The sequence below is a fragment of the Parasteatoda tepidariorum genome, chromosome 4, assembly GCF_982258835.1.
Source record: "Parasteatoda tepidariorum strain Cologne lab strain chromosome 4, Ptep-v5.0, whole genome shotgun sequence".
Lineage (NCBI taxonomy): Eukaryota > Metazoa > Arthropoda > Arachnida > Araneae > Theridiidae > Parasteatoda > Parasteatoda tepidariorum.
Window position 1 is genome coordinate 83172787 of NC_141758.1, and position 19033 is coordinate 83191819.

Here is a 19033-nt window from a genome sequence, read left to right on the forward strand (position 1 = left end):
TTTGTGTCTGATTTCGTAACTTAATTAATAGTTAGCACTAATTAATTAACATATTTGAGGTCACCCCCAGGAACCATTAAGATTGACACTTAGTTCGTGAAAATCCGATCATTAGAACGAAAGTTATTCAGGGTGATTCGTTTTTTTTTTTGCGGACTGTACCATATCTTTACTATTTAAATAGGTCAGAAACTACTATTTACATCATCTGATTGTCAGGCTTGTACTCATAAATGTATCAATTACTTGAAAGTTATTTATTTATCTATTTCTGGGTTTTTAACCTTTGTGAGTATTTTTTCCCATTCATTCTGGCTATATTATTTTATATTAAAAACGAGAATGAATAAACTTTTCTGATCCTTTTTTTAAGCTAATAAAAAATGTACAATAATGTATTTAGGAAACATATTATTTGTTTGTAATAGGTAGATATATCATATAATAGATATATCATGTAATAGGTACATTATATAATAGAAAATGTATCATTTAACCATTTGACGCAGATAAGACACCGAAGTCCCTTCCATATTTTTATTTCTTTTCTGATGCTCTAATTACAAGCAAAGATACATTTTCGATTTTTTTATATATAAAGAACAGTCTAATCGCTAATAAAAAATGCTAGGTTATCTAAATTATATGTCTGCTAAAATATCCAAGAAAAGCAGCTTGAAAATTTTTCTTTTCATTCACAATGAAAAACTTATCAATTAACTGTTTTTCTTAGATCAAAAAACCTCAAAATAAGTGCAAACTTGAAAAAAATATTTTTCAGAAGTGTGCCGTGTTAGATAAACTTTACCTTTAACCCTAAAAAAAGAAGAGAAAAACACCAGTGTTTAAAACCGTATTTCTTAACCATAAATTATTAATATGCTAAATATGATATTTCTTCATTTATTTTGTCCCAAATAAATACAAAATAAGAAAAATATATTGAATAAAAATTCTGAGTCAGAAAGATAACTGGAGTTTATTGAATGCACAAAATGAAGAAGAAAATTATTATATAATATTTTTACAGAAACTTTGAATTTTCATTGTTTTTAAATGTAATAAGAATCAAAGCAATTAAACTATTCTAAACTACAATTAATCCATTTGGGCAAGTTAAGGTATCCGACAATATCATTGTGCTGGCAATGTGACAGAAAAATATGCTCTATTACAGTACTCGAAATGATTATAAATTTTCCAATTTATTTTCTTTTCTGATTGTTAATAAAATAACACATAAAATTAGTAATAATACGCATTTACTATAAAAATGCATGATAAAATGTATTTAAAATCACAAGCTTTCATAAAACTCAAATATCATAAATAAACAGCCTACATCTTTACGATAGTCAATATTCTTATAAATATATCTTTGCAATATCTCCAGCAAAACTGGATGAACAGGGATTTTTGCAGATGGTTGTAGAGTAAGAAATATTTACAAATCTCTTGTCAATATTTTGACGTCAATTATTCTTCCTTTTCTTTTCCTAACTTTCTTGTAACTCTTGAAAGGATAACTTATGATAAGTAGGACTGTCTCCAAGAAATCGAATACAGCAACCAATGAGATTCCAAGCCAAATCCCAACGTAGCCACCTATATAGCTGAAAACTTCAACGCTCTAAAATGCATAATAGTAAAATAAACTCAATTCATATAAGAAATTTATGTCAAATACATTTCGATAAATACAATCTTCTGAAACACATTTTAATACTGCTTGCAAAGGTTTGCATTTCGTATTTATATGGATTGTAGGTATACTAAGTTGATCAGACGTCCTAAAATGTTGAAGACAGTCCTCAAATTGCGATATTAATCTTCAGAAATTTCAATCTATTTGTGAGAACGAAAAATATCCTTAAATCTTAACCTATGTTCAAAAATGTCTTCGAAATTCAGCAAAAACATCTCTTTTTTTTTCAAAAACTCAGAAATGCACATAATTTTTTTTCATTAAGATGATTTCGCCTTTAATGGAATAAAAGCGAAACGAAAAAAATCTCAAATTATCTGGTCAGAATTTCAGAGTAAATGAAAATAAGGAAAGTCATGAAAATAGTCAGAGTCATGAAATAATTTCAGAGTAAAAAAATAAAGAAGTTTTAATTATTGCGATCTCATTTATTTTATGTATGCTAAACAGCTACAGGGTATCATGTCATACGTCATCAGTTTTCTCTAATGAAATCGGTTTTGATAATAATGGTCTGGCACCTGATATCAGTTATTGATCTAACAAAAATTTTGCTTCACATATAAATTAATCTCACATATTACTTTTAAAAGTTTACTTTACATATTTCCTTAAGTACATAGTGTCTTTAAATCGTAATTTTTTTTTTAAAACGCTCTATTCTCAAATATTTCTTAAATAATTAGAATATGTCTTACATGCTGAACTTCAGTCATGCTTTTTTGTTCCTAAAGCAGACTAATCGACAAGAAGTCAACAAATGAAATTATTTCAAAATATGTTCTTTAGATCCAAATTTATAGTTTAAACTCCAAAATCTTACTTTCTTTCTACATCTATACCTTTCTACATTGGAAATCATATTTTAAGTCCACATAGATTTGACTATTTTAATAAGTACAATTATTTACTTAACGAGGTTCTGTTATTCAGTTGTCCCACAAAAAATATATTATGGTTTGAATAACACATCACTCACAATTATTTACTTAATGAAGTTCTGCAATTAAGTTGACCCGCAAAAAATTCATTAAGGTTACAACGGTATATCATTGATAAGTACATTTTTTTACTTAACTAAGTTCTGCAGTTAAATGGACCTGCAAAAAATGCTTTAAGGTTACAATACTGAAAGAAAACACAAATAATTAAATTCGAAAAGGATAAAACTTCTTTGAAAAAACGCGCTAAGAAGCAGCAGAAATTTCAGAAAAAAGTATCAATACAAGAAACGAATGAAATAAAAATAAAAATATGACCACCGAAGCCGACGTCTTCAGGGGGTACCGGCCTCGGTAGCCATTAAAAACAAAACCATTTCTAATTGAGGGAGAAGCAAATGCTTAAAATATCTCCCTCAGTGCCCCGATGGTTTTGTAAGAGGTTTTTTTTTCCTTTTTTTTAAATTGTATTTTATTAGTTTCAGAACAGCAAAAAAGAAAGAAAAATAATTTTTAAAAAAATAGTAAATATACCTTTCAGTAAGTGACGTTTCAACTTTATATTTGCATTCCTGCTGTCTGCAAAGCAGACTATTTTTCCCTACAAGTTTAACTGCTAGTTAATTCTTGAACTACTTTTCCAATGTCCCTCCGCAATTTCAAGTTTTATGCGCCATAACGTTTGTGCAGCAAGAGAAATCTTGCTCTAAATTGAACATCCAGAACTGTTGCATTGGCGCAGATATAGTGATTTATGAATATTGATAAATGCTCTAAAATATAAAAGAGTAGATTAAATTTCACCTGAAATTTGGGATTGTGTTCATATGTTGTTGTTTCCATTACAGTATTCATGGTTATAATTATCGTAATTCTTTGGCTAGAAAAAAAAAATTTAGTACACCAAATTCATAACAAATTTCATGACAAAAAAAATTTATTTTATTAAAATATATAGCGCAATTAAAACATCTCATATGTAATAGAAACATATTCATAGGGTAAACCAACCAGTGAAGGAACACTACCCAGTGAAGGAACATTTCATATATATTGATTAAAAATAAGAATTTGAAAGTTTTTTTTTAGATTGATTGGTAACAATAGCTTACTGGCAAACAATAGGAAGTCATCTAGCAATATTTTGGATTACCTGGTCAAATAGACATCTCTGGAAAAATTTTTGAATATGTTATTATCTCTGCAACACCTTGTTTCATTGAAAAAATTATAAGGTGAGTGTTTGTAGTTATATGTTTGAAGTGGAATTAATTGCATGTAGTAGTCTTATTTTTCTCACTGTGAAAAAGAGAATTCAAAATATAGTTATTGAAGTTACGTTTTATTTTTTTTAAAGCACCATAGCATAATCAAGTTCTGAGATAAGGGGTTGTTTATTCACTGGATCACCAAACGATGAAAAACCAGTGAAGGAACAAGTGTTCCTTTACTGGGTTTTTCTCCCAGTTAATGAAAATAAAAGAAATTTTTTAATTTTCTTGTACTTTTAGTCATATTATACATCAAAATTCTGTTTAAAAGACAAAAAACAACTTCTAACCAGTGAAGAAACAGGCATGTTCCTTCACTGGGAATACTTCCAGTGAATGAACAGTAATGAGTGAAATATGATTTGACATGACTCTAGGTCTCTTGGATAAGTAATTCTGCTATATAGAGGACAACTGAAATTTTGTTAAAAATTGTATGAATAATTCCTGAAATAATTTCAGTTCAAAATGTCAATTTAATAGCTTGAATAATATGAAATATGAAAAAATGATACTTGATAATATGATACTTGATAAATATAAAATGATACTTGATAATATGAAAAAATTATAATTTATATTTATTAATGGGATGTGTAGTTACATCAAATGTTAGGCAACTTAATAAACTATGTTTACAAATCGAAAACTTAAAAATTTGAATAGAAAATTTTTTCGCTGGTTTTTCCACCAAGAACTCCTAACAAGCTATCATTATAGGATAGCAACGTGATTATATAATTTATAAAAACGACTTTACAATGTTAGAATTTAGAAGTAAGCTCCTCAACAAAAAACAGAGTTAAACAGAAACGATACTCAATTTCTTCAGAAGCTTGAGAGGAAAATCTCTCAAAATATGTTGCAAATTTTTAACGCAGCATTGACTGAAGAGTCTAATATCGAAAATATCCAAGAGCCTGTACTTTTTTCAATATGGAAGAAGTACGTATTAAAAGAAGACCACTTGGTTAAGTTAAACTTAGGAACTGAAGCTAGTATTGATAATGAATGCATCTTAGATATCAAATTTGAAATGAGTCCTCATGCTGATCCTCTCTTAGTTGAAAAAAGAAATGATTCTAGAAGTAAAATCAGTACTTCTAAAGATCCTCTAGATATAAGTCATCAAGAGATGGATTTGCCTCAAACTTTAAGACACCTTTCCCCCGTCTATTTTCGAGAAAGGCATTCTAGAAATGTTGCTGAAAATTCAGAAGAAGTTTGGAAGAACCATTTACATTGGCCAAATATTGATGATAAAAAGAAAGGTCAAATAAGAAGAAAAACGAATAAATTACCTTTTGCACTAATTTCAGAAAAATGGCAAAAATTTCAAGAGGCTGAAAGATCTAAAAAAAGTTAAGACAAGAGAACGTGGAAAAGAAAAAGAACGACAAAATGCTTAAAAGAGAAGAAAAGCTTCAAGAAATAAGAGGAAAAAGAGTAAAGAAAAAGGTGATAAAATAATAATGATAATAAACAGCATCGGATGACACAATGATTTAGATTTGACTGTCAAATTTTAAGAAAGAATGATTTTTTTTATTTATTTTGTATTTAACATCACTTTAATTTCTAGTTCATGATTACAGAAAAAAGTTAGCATTTTACAAGTACTGTATGTTATAATTTCACAAATAGTCTTGTTTTTATATAATTGTATGGCTAAAAAATTCATAAAGAGCATTAAAAAATAACCAAAATTAAGTGTTCCTTTACTGGGCAATTTTGTGTTCCTTCACTGGGTTGAGCTGTTCCTTCACTGGGTCTTCTTACTACTTGTTATTTGAGCCTCCAAAACTTTAAAACAATATTATGTAAGTTCTCTGCAATTTTTTTGCATAGCTTGCAATTAGTAACAAATATGTTGACACTGTCATTTAACTGAAATTACGAATTTTGAAATTAATATGATTTTTTAAAAGGCAAGCGAAGCTTAAGTGTTCCTTCACTGGTTAGTTTACCCTACATCAAGAATACATATTTATTTTTGATGTATAGCTATGCCCTTTTTTACAAAAACATTTACACATAGCAATATTTTTTGGTGAAAAAAACATCATATTTTTATAAAGAAAGCTCAATCTGCATATTTTTGTGAAAAGAGGGAGAAAAAGTACGTGAAATTGTCATGTTATTCAAAATTATCCTGTAATTACAATTTATTTCGTTGTGCAAATACCTATTGAAGTCTCAGAATTATAATTTTTACTAGTTCAATAAAATTCTTACTTGCTAGCTGGTGGACGTTGGCAATCCTGCTCGAAAAGAGAAAAAAAAATTCGTTTTAATGTACAATCTTTAATAGGATTACGCATTTTCAAAATATAATACTTGACTCCTCATACTTGTTTCATATTTATGAACTTGATAATGTTACCGCAGCTAAAACGGAATCAGCAATAAGCGTAGAGAAAATTTTATAAGAAGATTCAGCAGAAAATATTAAGCGCCAAAGCTGAATAAGATTTAAATAAACAAAGAAAAAAATATAATCACTAAAAATAAAAATGATGAACATTAAAATTTAAATAAAAGATACATTTCAGTTGAAAAAATCAATTTCATTAACAATGCAAAGCAGCATAGCATAAAACGCAACAAAAACCAGAAAAAAACCTGAAAACTTACTTAAATAGGGGTTCCTAATTTAATTCAGATTTAAGAAATCTTGAAATTTATTTAATCTTTTTATTATAATTTAATAAGTTAAAAATTTCAAAAACTATGACGATTCATGTCGACTTGGAGAGAGAAAATAATTCGATTTTGCTTCCACTAAACGAAGAAAAAAAAATGCTGGGCACTTGGTGGTTATTGGAGCGTCAAAAATTATTAATTCTTCCATTTCAGTCAACTTTAAAGAAGTAGTTCTTAGAATTTTTATTTCAATCTTTAATAACTTTATTCAATTAAAATCTTAACTTTTGAGTCATATTATGTATTATCATTGTATTTGGAAGTTTTTTTTTTCTTTTTTTTTTCAATCCATGCTGAAAATAGCTTGCATTCAAACCATTGCCGAATACGACATGAGTAATGTCGAGTAAGACCTCGCTGGAGAACAGAATAGAGACCTATTGTTTTTTCTGATGAATGTCTTGTTGTCAGTGATAGCCGAATGATAGATAGAGGCATGTTGATAGAGGGCGCTTGCTACTTACCTATCCATTCCGTAGACACACTGGACCTAAACCTGTAGATTTGGCCTGAAAACGATTTCTTATTTTATATATATATACTAGCTGACCCGGCAAACGTTGTTTTGCCATATGAGTTATTTATAGAGTATGAAAATATATCTTATTTATTGTAAGTGTGTGGTATATGAGTGGAAGAGGAATGGAGCGCTGTAATTTATTGTAATTTTTTCTTATAAATCATATATACAACAAATTCTTAGTGCAATGGAGGGCACAATATTTTTTGTCATTCCATCCTTAGCTAACACAAATAAACAGGATGGTTTGCCCACTCGAGAGCATGCCACGTATAATTATCCGTGTGAAAAACGTGATGTGCTCAAATCTAAGACACAAACAGACACTGTTTCACCTTACCATTTCAAATGCCAATCTAATGGGGAACTGAATGCGTTTAAATTAAATTGGCACATCTGTGAGTATAATAGAGATTCGTGGAAGTAATATATTTTCACCTCCGAATTTGTCATTTAAAATAATGACATCGATAACGTTGTTCATTAATTTTTTAACGACTAATCGCGTGCCGTTGCACAGCTGTGGTTGGCTCAAATTACGAAGCAAAATAACCGAAGATCCAACTTTGAGTACTAAATTATGTGGTGATATGCCTGGTAAATCCAATGAGTTTAAAGACTCTGTTGGAAAATTTGCAGCTTCAATGGAATCGCAAACAGCAACAACGGATTTATATGTCACCAAAATACCTGGCAATAACTGTTGTATCTTCAGATTCAATTCGCTAACGTCCACATTTTTTGCTGCTAAAATTGCCCATTCTGCCACCCACTCTCGATGAATGTATTGAGTGAGTACATTGGGAAATATTAGGTTAATGAGAGCACCTTGTGAATCAATGATTGTGCCGAAATTGTCCGGTAATATTATGCATCCAGTCTCATCCTTAGTAACTTTTCCATCACCGATGTCTAAAATCCGTTTTGAGAATGTTTTGCATATTTGAATGTTTTGCCTTTGGATGTGCATATTTGCTTAGTTATATAGTTGAACTTTTTCAAAATTGCACCCTCAGTCTGTATTGGATTGACAGTAAATACTCTCCCCAAGGCGCTTGATTTGAATAAACCGGAACATGCATCAACCGGTGTGCATGTTCCTTGCGGGATGCCCCTTTTTTTGGTGAGGCCATGTGAAATAGTGTGGTACTTCTGAGTAGAGTAATGTCCACGCAAAGACACCAAAAGCATTCGCACGATTATACAATTCGAAAAATTCGGTGACTGTAGTTTTTTGGTGGATTTATAGCTCGGTCAATCGCTGCCTCGTTCGTGAAATATACGCTCTGATCGTTTTCAAGATGGACTGCTGAATGATTAACGGTTAGATCCCGCCCATGAATTGGGAATCCAAAGATACCCCAAACAGCTTCATGTGAGCTGATGTACCGGCCAATTTGGTACAGCGTTATTTCATCGCTGTTATTCACTGGAAGAGAAGTCACATTGGTATTTTAAACTCGAAGTACTGCCATATCACTGCCTCACATACTTGCAAATATATCTGATGCTCTTCTTTTAAAGGTGAACATAAGTATTAGAGTTTAATATGACTTGTTGCAACGTGCGTGAATATTATTATTGATTTGTTATGTTTCTATGTCTAGTTTGTATCCGAAAACGATTAAATAAAGATATATTTAATACATTAAATTTGCCCAAAAAATGAAAAAAAATTAGTGATAAACCTATTCTTAGACCCACTGAATATACATATAAAATTTCATCAAAATCGGTCAAGCCGTTTAGGAGGAGTTTAACCACTAAAACTGTGACAATATATATATATATATATATATATATATATATATATATATATATATATATATATATATATATATATATATATATATATATATATATATATATATATATATATATATATATATATATATATATATATATATATATATATATATATATATATATATATATATATATATATATATATATATATATATATATATATATATATATATATATATATATATATATATATATATATATATATATATATATATATATATATATATATATATATATATATATATATATATATGAAAGTAATAAGAAGTTCGGAATACAAATATTATTATGAATATAAATACAAATTCAGAAGTAAACTTACGTTAGCTGTTGAGTGAACTGTTTCTCTTTCAACTTCAAAATGTTCTTCACTAGCAACAAAAGCAAAAATAAGAATTTTATTCATCGCATTCAGTTTTTCAATAAGATATCAACAGTAGGTATATAATTACACCTTTTCTCAGACATGAATATTACCCCAACTAATAACGTGCTTTCTAATGTACTAATAACGTAAAGTATAATGTGCTTCCATACTGGCCATGATAGCCTAGTTGTTAGAGAATCAGACTCCGGTAGAGGGGAGCCGGGATTCGATCATCAACTCTGCTGAGACCCACCGATTACATGCGATATATGTTCCGTGGTTCGTTGCTGAGCAGTACTATGGAAATAAGGGCCTGGACAAAATTTGACTGCTGACTTTACTGAAATCACTAAATGCTCACCCAAATCAGTAAATTACGATAAAACAGATATTTGTGTGTTTATTTGAATTTAATTTTCGACATTATTATTACCAAATAACAAATTACCATAATTTTAGATCCGTTTATATTAATAAAAGTAACAATTAAAGTGCGCCCAACCAACTTGTTCATAAGGTAGATTTGCTCCTAGAAGCATATTATGGTATTTATTTTCATGAGTTGCTTTGCAATTCGTAATCTTTTAGATGCGTCACACGGCTTCTCCAAGTTTGTAATCGTTGTTGTTGTAGAGAAAGCGTTTCTTGCTTTTCAATGGTACCATCTATGGCCAGGAATATGATTCTTCAGCCGCACACGCGTCACAGCCCGTTTTACAGGGTGTACCCATTCATACATCCGTTCATTTAGCAACCGAAAGAAATTCAAATCTAAACTAGAGAGTGATAAATATCCAATCCAGTACTCGCAGAGGCATTGATTTGTCATAGGAACTTAGAGGACTTTGTGATCCAACACATTTAACGTGCGCCAGTCAACATTTATTTCATGGGGTTTCTTCGTCCAACGGGATTCGAACTCCTACTCTCAGGAATGCGAATCTCCAGCCCGTTTGTAAACATTTTGCTGAATGACGCTCTAAAAATATGTACGCCTACTTCTGTAGGATTTACTTTGTATTGAAACCAAAGGAAACACTTTACAAAATATATGTTTGATTTTAGAAATTTAATTTATATGGTATGTTTTAAAAGTGCTCGTATTTAAAATTCTAGTCAAAAATTCTGCAAAATTAAAGTGAAATTGATTTTGCAGATTATTAAAGTAATAATGTCTGTAAAATTTCATCACAATTGTACTAAAAAAACACGTTTGCAAGGTTGAAATTTATGCAAGAAAGGAACGAAAATGTTTTAGTATTGAAGAGATGCGTTAAAGATACTCAAGGAGAAAATAAACTTTATGCATTGTAAAATAACAGGCTGCCCCTTAACGTAAATTTTCAAATAGATTTGTCAAAAAACAATTGTTACTAGTAACCTTGAGATTTTTCTTAATATATGAAATAATTCATTTTGGATATAATTATTTGGAAATAAATTATTTTTTAAATTGTAATCTAGAACTATATTTTATAGGCTAACTTAACCCTGGAGAAGGCACTAGATTTTTTTTTTTTTTTTGGTGCTAAAGTTTATGAAATAAATGAATGAAAATATGAAAATTTTAATTATTTCTAACAATGATAAGTAAAATGTTTCATCTCAATAACCTACCGACTAAAGTTCAAAAACCAAGTCACGAAGTATTATTAAAGTTTTGTCACTTTGTTTTAATTTTGAATTAAAAAAAAAGAAATTAAACAGAAAATGGAATATTTTCAAAGAAATTCTTCAAATTTTAAATTCAAATCGAAGGGTAGACAAACCAGTTTTTGAAAGCACGTGATCATCCATCAGATACCCGACTTTTTAAAAATAGCAGAAAATGATTTTTTTTTAATTATAACTATGCGGTTTTTAAGAATCTAAATTCATAAATGCGAAGCAAAATTTTAAGTGAATTTCATTTAATTATTTTAATAAATTTATTTATTTTTAAAAAAAGTCCTGTGATTGATCATTGAGCAGTACTATGGTTACCGTAATATGGAGAACATTTCCTTCTCCTTCAGATTTATGCCTAAATTAAGGGAGTGGCCTCACAAATGAGTCACACGTGAGTCATCTGAGGTAAGGCGTACTTTGCTGTGCTCTCTTGTCAAACGAAATGTGCACCTTCCTTACTTATTTCAATAGATACCAATAATGGTTGGTTGGCATGGCTTGTCAAAGTGACATTAAGAATACAACAAACATTTTTGTTAAAAAAAATTAAAGTTAATTTTGCAGAAAAATTATAAATTTTAATTTTTAGCATTTTTACAAATTTTAGTATATTTTTGTGGTGTATTCCTTTACATTTTGGCCAAGAAAGTAAAAAAATTGTATTTAAAAATTTGAAATAACGAGGTTAAGGAAATTATATTTTTATTTAAACAATCTCATTGAAAAGGTACACTAACAGAAAAAATTACGACATGAGTTTTTAATCGAAGTACTAATTGTTGTTTTTTTGCATCGGATATTAGATTTCGGTGGGACAATGTCGCTATAAGATAAAAGAAACTTTATTTTTAGCTCCACTGCATTACATAATTTTAAATGCCTCTTTTCGGTAAGTGATGTGAATTTAACGCAAAATTTTGATGAAAACTAGCTTTAAATATTTAGTAAATATTATTACCTAATATTAAAAAATGTCTAGAAATAATACCAATCAGCGATACTGGGAGAAATATTTAATTATTTGTAATATAATTGAATTATTAACAAATATATAATTCAGTGTTAAAAATAATAATTCATCAAAGACGATAACAAAAAAGATTTGATCACGCTTACTTTATCAGAAGATCAAATACTATGACTTACTAGCACGCAGGATAACAATGTTCTTTTCGACATTCTTCAATTTCACCTCTTGGCTCTTTCCCCATAAATTCTGCAAAATTTGAGTTTTGTTTATTATTGAAATAATGGTTTTTATTTGCCCCTGCAATTTTATTTACTTTTGTGAAAAAAAAACTTTCAAACCATTAACATTATTTTTGTGACTTCGTGTTTATGCTTTTCCCTTCAAATTGAAACAAAAAATAAAATTAAATTACAAGAGTTCTTTGCATTATTTCACAAAAGTGTTTGCATTAAATAATGCCTGTGTCTAAAAAACTCTCGCAAAAAAACTCAGAATTCTAAGTTAAATTTAGAAGAGCAAAAAATTAAGATTGAATCAATCGGTGAAAGATATGAATTCGTTGATGATAGAGTTGATGCTTTCTTAACAAAATATGTGAAAAAATAATAATTGAAAATTTTTTGTGAAAAAAATCCTTCTTAAATAGTTTACAGAATCATACTAGTTTTTCATTTTGTTTTACCTGTAGAGCTGCAGCGTTTTTCATGGCTCGGAATTCCATAAGTTGGTGGAACACAACCAAGAAACTGCAGACTGAGGTTTTTTATGCATTCATCAAAGCATTCCTAAAAAATTCCAAAAGTAATTCATTAACTTTGTTTAAACAGTGTTTGTCCGAAAATTATATATGACAGATAATAAATCAAAAAAGATTGATCAGAATTCTCTCACGGAAAAAAAATTTCAAAATAAAATAAACAATTTAGAGTGATTTTTTTTTCTAAGTAAGCAGCTTACGCGCTGTGAAACAAAGTGCGTCACAATAGTATCAGATGTAATGTATTAAAAGATAGGATTAAAGTTATATTAAGCATTCTAATAATGTAATAATATATTTAAACATTCTACAGCTGTACCATAAAGCCTTAAAGCTTGAAATTATCATTGAAAGCAATGGACAGACATATTTGTCCATTAGTCCATAAACCTATCGCATTAACCATGAGTAAAAATTAGTTAATGATTTCCTTTAATAGGTCTACATTTCGAAGCAAAATTATAACTTGATAAAAAATAATTGAATAAAATTATAATTAAGTTCAAAAGTTTTTCAATTCACTTACAAAGTTCTCGATATGGGGCGAAATACGCATAAAGTAATTTTAACATTAAAAACTTGAAAACTTTGGACCGCTCTCAATATTAAAATATTGGGACTATATTCTGCAAATTACATCTACCCCCCTATATTTTAGGCGTCAAAAATCCGAATCTATCCAGATAAGGTATATTAGGGAAAGTATGATTTCGCGCTTAATTTGGTAACTTGAAATGTTGCATGCTTTAATTAATTGACTTATTTAAAATCACCTCCTCGAAACATTGAGATTGAATCCTGAAACATGAAGATCCGATAATTAGATCGAAAGCAATTCATGGTGGCACGATTTTCATTTTGAACACTGTACAACTTTATAAATAACGTATTGATTTGTCTTATTACATTTGTCTACTCCTTGAACTTAAGACAAGAAACATATGATCTTATTGCAACATAAACTGAAATGTATTTATCGCCTTCTTCTTACCATGCCCTACGTTCCAAATAAGAGGGTCATTTAATCACACGAGTGAATTTTCAAATGTCCTTGTTAGGCCCATGTAATTAGACTGCCTGAAAACTATAGTTTAGAGAGAAATGATACCAGATTTGGAATAGGTTATGAGGAAATATCAAAGATCTTTTTAAAAATTTCATGCAACAGGAAAAAAGAAAGTAATTGTCCCTCTGTATTATTTATATAATTATTATTTTTCTTCTGACAATAGATTGTGTTATTTATTCAAATTCATGAAAGCGAAGAAAAAGTGGAATAAGAACTGCAGAGTCAGACATGTGCACCTCCATATCAAAATATATGCCTTTCTATCGTCCAGTATCGGCGAAACTATATAAATATGAAAATTGAAATGACCAACTAGCCTTTACCGAGCACTCATTAAGCAAAAATTTTTGAATAATTTTAGGTTGAGTAATCTAAATATTAATTAAATATTGTTTTTTTTTTACTCTCTGGTTAGTGGGGCCATATCCTCCTCTTGACCTCCATTTTTCTATGTAATCTACGCAGTTTGTTTCGTACGGTGCTGGGAGAAGTTTTGTTACTGCCTGAAATATGTAGATATATATTTAATAAAATCCAGTATAAAAAGATTAAAAAAAATTAAACTTAATAGTATTTTACATCTAGAAAATTATTTTTAAAATAAAATAACACCTTTTTGAGTCGGAATTCCAGCACTTTGTTGGGATCCATTCGAAATCCATGATTGAACGGACTTAAAATCTGTCGAGCATTGTGAATAGAGATATATGCTGAAGCAACTACATGGTAATCGGGATATTCTTCAACATGAGGAAACACAGTCAGAATTTTTTCTAGAAAATACATTAAAAATACTTTCACCGTTCACATAATGTTTATTCCAAGTTTAATGTTGTTAACAAATCAAAGGCATCATAAACATTACCTTACTCATAACCTCTAATATCATTCCAAATAATACCATTTAACCAAATACAAAAAAAAGTGCAATAATAATGTTTAATTGAAAAAACAACTGTTTAATTGCAAAAGCTTCGCAGTAAATTTTAAAAAAAAGTGTGGCTCGACAACTATTTTCTTTTTCTTTCTAGTTAGATGAACTCTAAAATAGAACTTCAAAAAAATTTTAAAATAAGATTTAATTTTGTAAAAAAAAATCTTTTGTAATAAATAGAGCATTATACAAAAATGCCAAATATATAAAAATTACAATTTTGAATTTTTTGTTGCTCATGTTGATTTCTCATTTTCACGGCATTATCGGAACTTTTTTATTTTTTTACTTTATGAGTGGAGTAAAAAAGCAGATTCTTGCATACAGTCAATGTTCAAGTTGAGTTATTTTCATCCTGCTTATGAGAAATTTTCAGGCTGATTCAGTGATATTTCTGCTCTACTATTGCTTGGTTAGTCTCCTGCTCTTGTTTTGGTTCGGTTTTAAAAATTTTTGATGGTAACTGAAGGAATTTCAAAAATCCGGTGTCAGCAACAGAGCTAATTTTGTTTTCCAAATTAACTGCAAATTTCTTGTCAGATCACTTACTTCTCCCAGCGGCCTATTTCTACTCAGGGCATGAATTGTCTAATCCCCCTTCTCAGAATTTAGAATTTTTACTTCCGATTATAATATCACGGCGAACACGTGAGTGGTTTCCTTTTATCTGGGTCCGATACAGCAGGGTGGTAATCGAGCACAGGCAAAACGCCCTGGTATAATTAGGAGTGAAGTATTTGTTTGGTACAAAAGTATAATATGATACGAAATCCTAACATATAATGTGCACACTTTGCGGGGTATTGCACAGTTCTCAAACGAATCTTCATCAGAGAGGGCTGCAGTAATGACTTTCAAGCATTTCTTTATTCTACTAACATTTTATTTCTATGAAATGCCTTTAATCAACTTTGGAAGTTTCATTAATAATTTTCATTGAAAGCTGCATGGAGAATAGTCTGGTGATGCCATCTAGCGCGCAAAATTGGAAATAAAAAAATGCGGGCACAAGAGATATATATATTTAATAGTCTTTGATGCATTACTTTTAAACACTCTAACTCGGAAATATCACGGTCACGAAAAATAGGAGACAAAAGCTCTCCCCGTGATTTTGACAGGACCTAGGGGGAAGGCGTTTTAAATATTAAAAAATAGCTGAATTTTGCTTGCAGCTGAAATGGATAAGTAATTTTCAGTCTCGTCGAAATTCAAAGCCTCCTGCTTTCCATCCTGTAGATGCCTATCTTCACCAACCTGATTGTGTTAATCGAACTTTGAAACAACCTGTCTATGAGTCCTAAACTTACCTTCGGTTGAGTTTATTCTCTTAGGTTCCATTTCTGGTCGTCCAATAACTGTATTTAAAGTCCAACAGCTTTCAATGACGTCTTTAAATCTGGATGGGCAGCGTGTGTGATGAGCATGTTCTAAGCTGAAATATTGATTCAGAATGCACTGTCAAATTTCAAAATATTTCTGCAGTGCATAATAACAGTAGTACTATTGATTCAGGGATAAAAAACATAACAATGCTTGAGTTTAAATTAGACTTATAAAATCCTTCAAGAAAAAACTGTGGCAAATAATCTATCTAGACTGCATTCGAATGCAAATTAAATGTGATACAAAGTTAATAGCTTTAAGATTAAAATTTTTAAGATTAAAATACTGCTTATTTTAGTATTAAACTTTATTATATTGCTTATTGTTAAGATACCTATTACAGTTGTTATTTGCAATTTAAATTATCTTCCTCATAACCTAACCTAGAGATGAAAGGTTTTACTAGACTGTCTCCTTCTCCTAACCTGGGGATGAAAGGTTTTACTTCACAGTCTCCTCTCCTCGACAGTTGAGTTCGACAGGGAGTGGAAGGACCTCCCAAAAACTGAACATCTAAGCATTTTATTGGATTAAAATGAAAAAAATAACTGAACGATTGCAATGAGCGTCGAAAAATAATTTTTAAAAAAAACGAGAAACTCATCAATTTACGTAGTTGTTGTTGTTTTCGTAGGCCACTGAAACAAAGGGTGTGATTTTTCTTGTTTTCAAGTGGCGCCCTCTATGAACAAGAATTCGACTTCTGCCACACAATTTACGTCACAAACGTTTATAAGGCAGACGTGTTTATACATACATTCATTCATCCACAGATCGTGATTAGCCTTGAACCAAAGAATGACCGATTCAGTACCCTCAGAGGTATAATTTGTTATGAAAACATAGAAGACGGCGTGACCCGATAAATTTAAATGAACAGTCATTTTAGGTAGTAAAGCGTTTTGTCATAGCATTGCGCTATAATCGTTTAAGACGAGTCTATTTTGTCATATGCTCTAGTGGAAATTAACGAAAACTTACTTAAAAAAAGTAATCACGTTATTTCAGGTAGTTTCCAAACTCATTATTTAGCTACTATTTTACCTTAATTACCATTTCTCCATTATTATTTATTTATATTTATTTATATAGTGAGTTTGCTTATAGTTGCCTAATATAATCAACAACAAAAATATTTTTAAAAAACAATTCCAGGATTTCTTTTGAACTAGGTTTTAGCACCTCTGATATTTTCTTTTAAATATTTGAAGAAATAGAATTGTGCAAAGATTTACTTACCAAAACGCCTTATGTTAATTCAATTCGAAAAGGTAATTTTTAAATGTTCTTCCTGTACAAACTAATTGAAATTTTTGTACAAGTTTTGGACCGAGTTTAAAATTACTATCATCAACTTCTATCAAAATTTAAAGACACTAGCCCAAAAGATTTTGAAGTAATAAGAAAAAAACGTAGACAAACTGTTCTTTATATTATAATTAGAAATAATTTTTTTAAAACACACGAAATCAGTATTTTTTGGCATCATCCTTTTACATGGATAAAATATACTTACTCACACGGTGATCCTTCGTCACTAGAGCAGTTATCAATAAACTCGTCCAACCTTTGTAACAGCATTTTATAATCTTCATAATCCATTTGACCAATTTTTTCTATTAATTCAGAATTCGGTACCTTAAAAAAATAAAAGTAGAGGAAATTAAATGTGTTGATAAACTAACAAGGGAAACTAGGGAAGTGTGACTCGCCAATTTTGAAATAAACTAGAGGGATGTATGCCTTATGAGGAATAATTTTAGGGGCAACATTCGTTTCGGCCCATAGAAGGTCCTGTGAGAGATTAAAAATAATTCATCATATAGAAAAATCGGTATTTTATTACTTCAATGCAGACTATTAGTTATTGTAATTATCTCATAATCCAATTAATTTGTAATTAATTGGTTAATTAGTTAATTTGCTAATTAATAAATTAATAAGCAAATTAATTAATTAATTATTAATCAATTATTATTTTATCATTAATTAATTATTAACTAATTATTATTTTATTATTAATTAATTATTAATTAATTATTATTTTATTATTAATTAATTATTATTTTATTATTAATTAACTATTAATTAATTATTAATCACTTTTTAATTAATTATTACTTAATAATTAGTAATTATTAACTATTAATTATTAATCACTAATGAATTATTATTAATTATTGTTAATTCTTATTAATATTGTTAATTCTTATTAATATTGTTAATTCTTATTAATATTGTTAATTCTTATTAATTATCATTAATTAATTATTAATTAATTAATTGATTTGCAATTACATACTCCAATTAATTTGGAAAATTTTTTGAAAGAAAAAAATTTGAAAATTTGATGTCAATTTTTTTTTTAAATTAACCTAACAGGTTTTTCTGAAAAATTACAGATATATAAAATTTTCGAAATCAATTTTGGCAATAAATATGCAGTATATAGTACGTGAAAGTCCCACAAAATTAATTGGAGTAGGAGATAATTACAATAACTAATAGTCTGCATTGAAGTAATAAAATACCGATTTTTCTATATATTGACTTATTTTTTTATCTCTCACTGAACCTTCCATGGGCCGAAACAAATGTTGCCCCCTAAAATTATTCCTCACAAGGCATACATCCTGCTAGTTTATTTCAAAATTGACGAGTCACACTTCCCTAGTTTCCCTTGTAAGTGAGTTGATAAGCAAAATAAAATAAAAAGCTATTTTTTACACTTGAAGCTAAAAATGAGGGCGCATCATTTTTATGAGACTTGAGAGATTCGATGGTGATGAAAAGAGTATAATTAAAATTACACATTTTACGTCCTTTATTTAAAGTGTGCCAAAAAAAAGAATTACTCTTGCATTTTTAGAGTAGTTTTTAATTTTTTTTTTAATTTTTTTCTTCTCTTTTTGAGTTTTGTGTGTAGTTTAATTCGC

The 19033-nt window shown here is 29.2% G+C and overlaps 1 protein-coding gene across 1 annotated transcript; it reads right to left on the minus strand.

Moving 5' to 3' along the window:
* Window positions 1-1309: 1309 nt before the first annotated feature.
* Window positions 1310-17793, minus strand: LOC147811839 (degenerin mec-4-like). The gene is made up of 10 exons (XM_087160389.1): window positions 17614-17793; window positions 16022-16146; window positions 14390-14550; window positions 14182-14280; window positions 12634-12736; window positions 12128-12197; window positions 9269-9317; window positions 6153-6178; window positions 3451-3526; window positions 1310-1630 (listed from the first exon to the last, which is right to left on the minus strand). The coding sequence occupies exons 1-10, from the start codon at window positions 17697-17699 to the stop codon at window positions 1445-1447; spliced, it is 981 nt and encodes a 326-aa protein (XP_087016515.1). The 5' UTR covers window positions 17700-17793; the 3' UTR covers window positions 1310-1444.
* Window positions 17794-19033: the final 1240 nt, after the last annotated feature.